Here is an 11,441-nt window from a genome sequence, read left to right on the forward strand (position 1 = left end):
TTAATTTGCAGTGTGTGGACTTGAGTTGAGAAACAAGCATCACTTAACCCTCCGCGCGCGCGTGTGTGTGTGTGTGTGTGTGTGTGTGTTTCTTTAAGAATGTAAGGTGGGGGAGCCCCTTTCCTGACGCACGCCTGGTATGCAAACACAAATTTAGCAGCAACGTGTTTGCCGGGGGAACAAAATATCTGGAAGCGACCGGAGAGTGTCATGTCGTCTCTGGCACTTCTTGGCTGACTTTACGTTTTTATTCTCTCTCTCTCTCTCTCTGTCTCTCTCTCTCTCTCTCTCTCTCTCTGTCTCTCTCTCTCTCTCTCTCTCTCTCTCTCTCTCTCTCTCTCTCTCTCTCTCTCTCTCTCTCTCTCTGTGGGTGAACTGGAGCCGGAGCGCAGCTCGGAGACCAGAGCAGCGGCCGGGCAGACAGGGACCGAGCCTCCGACCCCAACCTCTCCACAGCCCGACATTGCGTGACGTTTCCCGGGTCAGAGATGACAGGGAGCCGCGTGTGGACGCACGGACTGCTTCTTCTCGCTGTTTGTGTGGAGGTACGTTTCACGTGAGAGGAATGTCATTTTTCAGAAAGACATGCGGTTGTACAGTTGATTTCTCCACCAAAACCACTGTTATTTTGTTTGATTTTTGTATTTTACTTCAAAGAAACTGATAACAAGACTTTGGATTTGACCTGTCCTCTGTCTCTAAAGGAAAACTCACTGGGGACTCAGGTGCTTTGGTCCATATTACACATCATACAGTAGGCCTATAAAAAGGAGATTCAAACATACATAATAATTCTATATTCACCTATAGGAAACACATTACACCAATGTGGTCTTAACCTAGAAGTGTATCTATTACAGCTTTTCAAAGGACTGAGTAGGGCTTCAAATCTTAAGGATATTAAGGCTATTTCTCTATATGCAGGAGCCATTATTGACAATGATTATTTTTTATTGTGGGATGTGATGAAGGTGGTCATCCTCTTCCTCCAGTGATGCTGAAGCAGGTCCAATGCTGCTGCACAGTGGATGAGAGTGGGAACAGTGTGTCAATGTCTGCAAATCCAAATTGATGAAATATCCTGGTATTACTAGCAGTATAGCTGAGTATATACTGTATACTCAGATACTTTAATAAAAGCTCAGTTCATTCGAGTTGTATATAGAGTTGAATCATCCTCTTACCTTGAAATTTAAATAAAGAGAGCATAGGTCATCCAACAAAAGGTCTAAGCTTATCAGTCCCGTATTGGACAAACTTCTTAAATCAGCGCACTCATCTTACACCAATCACTGATGAATAGATGATATCTCTCAAAGGCCTAATTATGTTAATGCATGGGTCAGATGTGTACAAGCTGACCCGTGAGCCGAGCGAGACTTTTAAGTGACACACAAAGCAGTTGTTTGCCCTGCAGACCGATTCTAGGTCTCCAACAGATGGGGTTGGGGTTTGGGTTGGGGTTTGGGTTGGGGGGGGGGGGATGTCAATGTCAGAATGTGTAAATGACCACGACAGGTGCTAATGGCGCTTCAAGGTGATTCAGGCTTTAGACACCCTGGCTGCTGTAAAGCACCGGGCGAGCACGTCCACACTGTAATCAGTGGATGTCTGCGATAGAGAAGCACTCGGGGCTTTTTGCAAGTCTTTCCAGGCCACTGTCCAGCGCCGGCCTCGTTAGGTTACAGCCGACTGGGAAGCAAATCCTGAATTGGCTCATTAGCATCAGTGTGAAGCTGCTGATGTCAGACCTTTTGGAAATACATGTTTTCCTTTTATTTCTGAAAAATGTAAATGACTGACCGTTAACTTCCATTATAGCGTCCATTATAAATGATTGTATTCAGCTCCATGTGCTGTTCATTTCAGTGTCTAGGGTGTTTTGAAGTGATACACCCTCACATTGACTTCTGTGTTACAACCAGTGCCGGGGGGTTTGATTGTTGTCCCGTCACGCATCGAGACCTAATAACGACTTGGTAGGTTGTTTTTTTTTGCTTTAGTGGTCGTGGCGAGGTTTTCTACTCTGCACGAAGTGACTGTGCAGCATGACTCAGCACTGGACATTTGTCTTTTTCACACACACCAGGGCGACCCGGTGCTTTGCTTCAGAGACCAGGGATCAACAAGTGCCGCCTCCCGGGGTCTCTGCTACGCGGCGGTCATTTCTTTTCATCCTTGCACTTAGGTCAGAGTCTCTACATTCCTATTTAACTGAAGAACGAGACTCTATATTTGTGTGTATGGCTGCTGGAAGTTGTGTAACATGTGTGTGGGCCAAATGGCCTGTGGCTCCAACCCCTAAATGGAATAGGACTTCGTTTGTGGGTGACATAATGACATACCTCGAGTGATTCGTTGAGGGTCTTGTTGGTTTCACTCTCTTCCCTTGATATGTGCAGCAAGGTGGAAACTTCCAGAAACAGTTTTTTTCCTTTTGTGCTGGATGGGTATTTGTGCGTGCAACAGGCTGTGCCCTTTAAAAGACACAAAAAGCATCTCTCCGAGCACAAAGGTTAGTGGCCATAAATCAGGATTTGGCACCTGCCAGGGCGACAGAGCAAAGCAAAACCTTTTTAAATGCCCCTCTTGCTTTTGCCGTTAAACATAAGTGGTAAATCTTCTGGTAAAATTTGATTATTTGTCAGTTTTCTTATTTGTTTTTTACAGCTGTGTATACAGTGGCTTGAGAAAGTTTACACCCCAATGCTAAAGTTGATTAAAAAGAAGAATAAAAAAAACATCTTTTGGAAATTGATCTTAATGCCTTAATTAAAAAAATTAGGAAAATCCAACGTTTAAGGACACCAAATTTCTTTGAGAATGAATGATGTATTGTAAATAAAAAAAATCTTAATTTCCCAAAAAATTCTTAATTAATTTTAATTCCAAAGGCCAAGGGACATTTATCAGGATGCATAGAATCCTGATCCAAGAAATAACTGGCCTTTTAAAATAAACATATATTTATTACTATTACTAACGTGATGCAGTGGCCATTACTGTGAAAATAGTTCACAAGTGCGTTTGTTGAGATATATGCATATCGGCTTAATAAGGTCAATATCTACATCCATACTCATAAAGACATTGAAAGACAGAGATAACATTTTTGGTGTGCCCTCTGTTTCTTCTTCTTGTGTAAAGTTATTAGTTTAAACCTCTTGATATATCATTGCTTCACATAAAACACAGACGCAGACTGCCACCACAATATCTCTTTACAGTTGAAAAAATTGCCCTCCTTTTGGGAGTTATTGCTAAACTACACAGGGGTTGTCGACACGTGACGGATTTAAGTCAGCTGCCAGACTTCATCACATCTTATGGCTGCCGCAATCAGCTGGAATTCAAAAGGACATTAGCCACAAAAGCAACAGATCTGGATGTTTATCCAAGGAAATGGTCCCTCTCAGAGTCTTTAAGCAGTCCTCAGGATGGGGAAGCTTTGGGGTCTAATGGCAGGATTAAGTGGGGTCACGGCGTGCAAATGGTCCTAAATGATCGGCCGTCAACAACAACATGTCTTGTTCTCCGAAACACGCTCCTCGGCTTGATTGCCTGATCGTAAAGACCACGAACTATCCAATTAGCTTTCACGAGGGCCTTTGTTGTGGACTCGAGTGGAATGGGAAGTGAATTCATTTTGAGAGTGATTGGTCCCATTTGAGGAGAAAATTCAAGGGCTTCAGAGAACATCTGGCCAGCGATGGATTGGGGAAATTTTTTTTGGAGTGTATTAACAAAAGCGAGTGTTTTTAGTTATGTTGCTAAAGTCCTTATACTCAATTCATTGTTCCCATCTGGGCTTAATCTGTGGAGTGAGACCGAGGGCTTTTACGTGGAAGTGCATGTGTGCAGTGTTACTCTCACTCCAAACCCCGAATTCACTGCAATATTCTTCACTTTGCATTCAATGTTCTTAATGTCCCTGGGACAGGAGCGACGTGTCCTGTGTGTCCCACTCAGGTGTGTCGGGATGCGTCTCTTCCAATACTAGAAATCCAGAGAGCAAGCATTCGTCCCTATAGAGACGTGCCAAAAGGAAGTAGATTTACTTCATTCTTAGCAGGCCAAGGAAGGAAAAGGACTGCCGAACAGGACAAGACATGGCAGCATCTTTTGGATGTAAAGTCCCAAAGAAAGTCAAGCAGTATTTACAATAGATTGGCTAAGATCGAGGCAATCATCTTCAATTTTTATTTATTTTTTATTGAAAATCCTTCGGAAGGTCTTTCAGTTCAAAGAAGAAGCCGTTGTAGAAATACAAAATCCCCAATCAGAGATTTCACAAAAGGGGGCATAGCCTGAGGAGAATGTATAATGGTGTAGTATAGTGGGTGGTGACAGTGGATATGACACTGAGGTTCGATTCCCGCTGCAATACATCTACCAATGTGTCCCTGAGCAAGGCACTTAACCCCTAGTTACTCCAGAGGTTTGCGACCTCTAGTAATTGTAAGTCACTTTGGATAAAAGCTTCAGCTAAATGACATGTAATGTAATAATTATTGACCTGGCTATCTGTTCCAGATGATGGCCTTGTCTCTGATATTGCATTTTTTTTGAAGAGTTTTTTCCCTATTTTTGCAATCCCAGTGTTGACATACGCTTGCCAGACCAAGTGCATTTGTCTTTGACTCCCGAACCAACTATTTAGTCACATTAATCCTTTGAAATCCTGGGAAATATGCTTTTCCGCTTTGTGGGCAAAGAGTTAGATGAGAAGATTCTGTGTCTCCATGCTAAATATGAAGCTGGTTCTAGGGGACATTTAGCTTAGCTTAGCATAAAGAATGGAAACAGGCAGCTTGGCTATGTTGTGTTGTATTTACAAAGAAGATAAAAGTGGTAATTAGTCATTTTTAGAGGCGCTTGATCTGCTTCTGGACAGAGCCAGGCTTGGTCTTGGCTCCCAGTTCCAGTCTTCACGGTCCCCTGGACCACACAGCATACAGACATGATAGTTGTATCGATGTTTTCATTGAATATTTCTGTCAGAAAGCAAAATAGAGTATTTCCCAAAGTGTCAAAATGTCCTTTTACATCAGGAGTTTGAAAATGGAAAAGAGTTGGAACGGAGAATCTGGCTTTTGCTGATTTGGCTCTCCAGAATCTTGCAGAACTTGATAGCGTTGCTTGCCTTTCAATCACTTGATGCCAAGTTCTAATAAAATGCCGTGACTGACTGCCCAAAGCGGCCTGTGGGAGTAAATGGCATACCTTGCCGGAGTCATGTTGCAGTGTATTGCCTGCGTATGAAGGGGGGCATGTTCAGACTACGGTATCAAAAAGCATAATGAGTTTCTGTGGTTTCATGTGGCTCTCATGAAACTCCGTACGTGAAACTATTATTGTGCCACACACACACACACACTGCAACATTTTATATTGGGCTGCAGTCACGCATTGATAAAAAGTGCCAGCAGATGGCAACATCACAGCAGAGGGACTTCTTGTGTCCAGTTCAGCAGCGATGGTCTCTGTAGGTCCCACGCCCTTCACAGATAGTCAGCCCTATTGTGATCTTGCAGGTGGCTGCCCTCCGTCCCCTCTCTGTTTCCTCGGCCGCCCATTCACGAGGCTGTCATTGGCGGGAGCCTCTGACATCCTGTTCCTCTTATGAAACATCTTGGGCTCCATCTGTAGTGAGCCCCACGTTCCTTCCATCAGCGTGATTGAGCGTTGTTGTTTTATCCTGTTGTGTGTTCCTGGACGCCAGCTCAGACTTCATTTGCTGCAGCCGGGCCCCTCCGTGGATCATCTGGCATCCACATTTTTCACACACAAGCAGCAGTTCCTCGCAGCCGAGCTGCCTTGGCGTGAGCGTGTCTAGTTCCGTCTGTTCTGTTGTGCCCCGGCCTTGACCTCAGATCCGTCCCAGGGTGGGATTGCAGCGGGAGTGCCAGGGAGTGGTGCTAACGAGAGGGGAGAGGGAGCACCTCAAGCCCCTCTTTTGACGCCTAATTAGAAGGGAGGGCCGGTAGGAGATGTGTGTGTGTGTGTGTGTGTTGAAACAGTACTGAGGAGGATCGTTAGGAGATAAGAAGCCAGACAGGACTCTGCAGAGAGACGGAAGAAGGGAAGAAAATAAGTCTAGAATGGGAGGGAAAGAGAAGGTATCTGAGAAATGTGCAAGACAATGATTACGTTTTTAGTCCTTTTAGTAATGGAGTCAAAGAGGAAACAAGAAAAACGGTCATAAATATTCAAGGAATTGATGTGTTAATATGAAGAAACGCAGGTCAAAGCCAGGTCCTTCCACAGATGTAGCAGGTGAGAAAGAAAGAATCCAATTGAATAACATCTTTATCAATGAATAGGGTTAAATAAAACACAGTGAAACAAAAAATATGATAGATAGATAGATAGGAAGGGTGGATTATTAATGGAGTGATGTTGATGTGGATTAAGGAGAGAGCAAGAAGAGACACTCAGACACCAGGGTGTCTGTAGAGATGGGGGGGGGGGGGGGGGGGGGGGGGGGGGGGGGGGGGGGGGGGGAGCAATATTGATGGAGTGAGAGGGAAAGGGTTGCATGAAGCGTGCACAGAGAGCAAAAGGCCAAGCTGGAGTAACGTAGAACAAAGCCACAGGCATCAAATTGGAAAGTGAAAGGCATAAATATCCAAGTGTAGCTTGTTGGAGAAAATGGAGATGCAGTGATTCCAGATCCACTGACTGGTTGACAGGCATGAAAAACAAACACCAGTTATCTCTCTCGCTGACCTCACTCCTTTCGGAAAAGAGGAGGTTGCATAAGAGTGTGAGAACGGTTATGTGTAAAAAAAGGACAAGGACGAATGGTTAAATCCAGCGGAAACGTGATTGACTGAGGGTCTGCAGTGCCGGGGTCTGACAGGGTCTCCACGGCTGACTGCGGGCCAATGTTTGCGAGGCTAATGGCGCTTTTCTGCTGTTCTCACATCTGCTTCCCTCCGTGGCCACATGTGCTTTGAGTAAATGTTGAGCCGCCACGACTAAACACCGGAGACCCCCTTTTACAAATGATGTGCTATTAGGATTACTACGCATACGCCCACAGAAGCAGATTGATGAGCATGTAATCATGCAAAGTAGGTGTGTCTGGCATGTGGATCTCCTGTGGAAATGCTTCAGTGTCGACCATTTTTCATGCCATTTATGGCTGACCTGTACGAAGCTAAAGCCGTTTGATATGTTCACATTCTGGATTTGCTTCATGGTAGTTTTCATCGTTGCTTGCGGAGTCTGCATTATCTTTATGGGGTTCATATAGTGTAAATAATGGGGATTACCATAAGCAATGCATGCTATTTTAACACAAAATATTAGATTATTACAATGTTGAATGACATTGTTGGAGACAAAATTCGTGAAGACGTTCTTTACCTTCTTACTGGAGTTAGATGAGATGATCATTACCACTCTCATATCTCCATCCATCCATCCATCCATCCATCTTCTTCTGCTTATCCGGTGTCGGGTCGCGGGGGCAGCAGCTCCTGAAGGGGACCCCAAACTTCCCTTTCCCTGAGCCACATCAACCAGCTCAGACTGAGGGATCCCGAGGCGTTCCCAGGCCAGGTTGGATATATAATCCCTCCACCTAGTCCTGAGTCTTCCCCGAGGCCTCCTCCCAGCTGGACGTGCCTGGAACACCTCCCTAGGGAGGCCCCCAGGAGGCATCCTTACCAGATGCCCGAACCACCTCAACTTGCTTCTTTCAACGTGAAGGATCAGCGGCTCTACTCCGAGCTCCTCTCAGATGACTGAACTTCTCACCCTATCTCCAAGGGAGACGCCGGCCCCTCTCCTGAGAACATTTCGGCCGCTTGTACCCTAGATCTCGTTTTTTCGGTCATGACCCAGCCTTCATGACCATAGGTGAGGGTAGGAACCAAAACTGACCGGTAGATTGAGACTTTTGCCTTCTGGCTCAGCCCTCTTTTCGGAATGTAATACCGCACCCACTACTCCGATTCTCCGACCAATCTCGGGCTCCAGGGTCCACTCACTCGCGAACCAGACCCCAAGGCATCTAAACTGCTTCACTCTCTCTCATATATGTCTGGTAAATATACAGCTAACACTAGCAGTCACTTAGCTTAGGATAAAGTCAGGAAACAGGGGCACAGCCAATGTCCAATTAGAACGGACCCACCGAAAGAATGTTTTTTTTATATTGTGTGTTTCCTGTGTGTGTGTGTGTGTGTGTGTGTGTGTGTGTTTGTGACCATTCCCAGGCTGCTCACAGGGATTACCTAGGACTAAGGTGCCCTCTATGAAATGCACCAACACACACAGCGTGGTGAGCAGTGACACAGCCCAAATGTAGCGGGCCGCAGCGCAGACCTTCTGGCCCCTGTAAACAGGCCTGGGTCTCCCCTTTTCAAGTGAGCCCGCTGCCTGGGAAACCTGTGTGGTCTTCGCAGCATGTTTGTGTAAAGTATAAAGTGGATCTTAAGTGTGTTTATGTGTTATTTGTGAGAGTGTGAGGGGGAAAATGTGAGGTCATGGGAAATAACGGCTGCTTTACGTCGCTTGAAAAAAATACAGTGATGTCGGGATTCCTGTAACAGTGCAAGGAGAAATATGCACAACCCTGATTTGTTGGGTTTCAGTTTGTATTTTTTCAACCATGAAGATTACATTTCTGGTTAAAGACATACATTAGGGACAGGTCTGAACTAAGGGTGAACTTCACTTGGAAATGTGAACTTTAAATGACCTTTTTATTCAGATTTGGATGCTTTCAAAACGCTTGCACAGGCTTGTTATTTGTATGATGTGCGATGATTGATGTCTGACCTGTGAAAATAATTACCCCTATATGAGAGAAATGCACCCGCAGGTCGCTGTTGTTTTTGGTCCAGGGCTCGCTGATAGGCGTTAACGTGGCGTTGCATTTGAAGTGCCACTGTGGAATTCTGTCCCAGTTCACCTCTGTGGGGTGACATCATCCACACTGGTGTCTCGCTCTGATCTCACTTGGGAGGGGTTGGAGGGGGGGTTCAGAAATGCAGTCTCAAAGGCGTCCAGCTTGTTTGAATCTGCGTGGTCCGAGTCCTCTAAGCGCTCCCTCCCATCCTCTCCTCCTGTCTCCCTGTTGACAGGTATGCAGCTCGAGAAGTATTTGGTATCCATGACCTGGAAAAGTTCACATTTGACATTGAGCATGTCACTCACCCTTCATTTTCTCCACTCCTCCTACACATCAGCAGCATAAACAGCAATGCTCTTTTTAAATGAGGCCTTTTTGTGTTATCAGTGCAGTTTCTTCTCTCATCTCAGCGTGATTTGCTCCATAGCTGGAATAGTTGGGATTGCAGTGACCAGGTGGCCTGCAAAGCCACCAAGCTGATATGACCGATACTGGATACCCGGCACCGTATGAAAGATCCTTAACTGTGTGTTCAGAAGAGATCCTATAAGCTCAATGTTGAGAGACAGGTGGACTGACAGACAGACTAGCGGAGAGTAAGATACAGGGAAGGTGAAGGATATGTCTCGCACCATGTCGACTGTTATTATCACAGTTATTGAAGGTCCCGTGGCATGGTGGTCTTTGGATGCTTTTATATAGACCTTAGTGGTCTTCTAATACTGTATCTGAAGTCTCTTTTGTATAGACCTTAGTGGTCCCCTAATACTGTATCTGAAGTCTCTTTTGTATAGACCTTAGTGGTCCCCTAATACTGTATCTAAAGTCTCTTTTGTATAGACCTTAGTGGTCCCCTAATACTGTATCTGGAGTCTCTTTTATGTAGACCTTAGTGGTCCCCTAATACTGTATCTGAAGTCTCTTATATATAGACCTTAGTGGTCCCCCAATAATGTATCTGAAGTTCCAAAATCCAGCCTTGCTGCAGAATTCCAGCCACCAGAGCCAGTCCCACAATGAGCTTTCCTTAGTATGTGCCATTGAGTCTGTAGCTTTTGAGGAGGGAATTGGGGGGCAAGGAGGCTGGGGCCTTGACCAACTGCCACTTTGCTCATTTGAAAGCCATGATGTCTCTCTCTCATGGGGGGGGGGGGGCAAATTCTCTGGGCGGGCAAAGCTGAGAAAGGGGAGGTAACCTTGCTCCTTATGACCTCATAAGGGGCCAGATTCCAGGTCGGCCCATCTGAGCTTTCATGTTCTCAAAGGCAGAGCAGGATCCCCAGGGCTCGGTTTACACCTATAGTTATTTCTAGCCACTAGGGGGGCCATAGGCAGGCTGGGGGGGGGGGGGACGCATATTAATGTTAAAAAACCTCATAAAGTGGGACCTTTAACAAAGTCTCTAAACAAACAGCAGCTAAATATAGGAGTAGTCGAGCATTGACATATCAAAATATGATGCAATAAGCTCTATGGATATATTATACATACATACATAGATCTTAATAACTAATGCAATTGATTACTTTCATTCTTGATTTGTTTGATTTGTAAAATATCTTAAAATACTTACTTTTGCAAATCAAAAAGTCAAAGAGCATCAAACTACCATTTTTTATTTAAAAAATTAATTTTCACTGTGTGCTGTCCACTTGTTATCTGATCACCCAAGATGCGTTTTAAACCCAAGTATCTCTACTCAACTTCAAGTGGTTTCTAAGTAAAGTATACCCCGGGGCTCATTGTTTGGAATACATATTTAGATGACATTATTTTGGTCAAAATAAAAACTTTTGGCCCAGAGTGAAAGATCTGTGAATTTCTACTCCCGACCCCGAGAAATAACATCTCCTTTAATAAACCTGCCGACATTTGGAGTTCCTGCAGAGGAATATCTGTCTGTTCATCTGTCACACTCAATATTTCACACAATATTTACTCCAGGTGCACGCTACGTCATGTTAACATCACCCTACCAAATGGATTTTGATTAAACCTCAAGTCATGTCATTAAAATGCAAAACAAGGTGACATAATGTCTGAGGGGAACTGTGCCATTCATCAAAGCCATTTATTCTGTTGCTGATGTGGGAGGAAGATGGAATGAGGGAGAGGCTTTCTGGGAAAACTGGGATGTTGTCACTGACAAACAATGGCAGACTGCATGTGTGTGTGTGTGCATGAGTACAAAGAGCGAGAGCCGTGTGTGTGTGTGTTTTAAGTTGGTGAAAGATGCGTGTGTGTCAGTGTGTTCGCTGACGTTGATTGGCAGGAGGGCGCAGCAGGAATGTGCCCGACTGCAGCTCTCTGCGGGACAGGTACAAACCGCCCCATCATCGCATGAGAGAGTAATGGCTACGGGCAAATCATTACATGATCAGAATGAACCAAGTCTGTGCCAAATATGCACAGCATTCAAGATTTGTGTGTGTGTGTCATAATCAGAGAGAAAGAATGTCTAGATACTAACAGGATGAAGATTGGTATGATTGGAGGTGGGAGGGCGACCTAGATGAGTAACTGTAACTGTAACTCATTGTATTAATTAGTAAAGTAATGGTGGTTAGTGGTCCCTAAT

At 44.8% G+C, this 11,441-nt stretch overlaps 1 protein-coding gene across 3 annotated transcripts in view; it reads left to right on the forward strand.

Moving 5' to 3' along the window:
- The first annotated feature begins 349 nt into the window (after positions 1-349).
- The window catches only part of LOC117934707 (ADAMTS-like protein 1), an 80,718-nt gene continuing 69,626 nt past the window's right edge, over positions 350-11,441 (forward strand). For 2 of the 3 annotated variants that reach the window (XM_034856582.1, XM_034856583.1), the window contains exon 1: positions 354-545. In XM_034856582.1, coding sequence (XP_034712473.1) covers positions 489-545 — 57 coding nt within the window. In that variant the 5' untranslated portion in view covers positions 354-488. Of the gene's footprint in view, positions 546-11,441 lie in introns of all 3 variants that reach the window. The other variant, XM_034856585.1, reaches the window with a different exon arrangement.

The sequence above is a fragment of the Etheostoma cragini genome, chromosome 19, assembly GCF_013103735.1.
Source record: "Etheostoma cragini isolate CJK2018 chromosome 19, CSU_Ecrag_1.0, whole genome shotgun sequence".
Classification (NCBI taxonomy): domain Eukaryota; kingdom Metazoa; phylum Chordata; class Actinopteri; order Perciformes; family Percidae; genus Etheostoma; species Etheostoma cragini.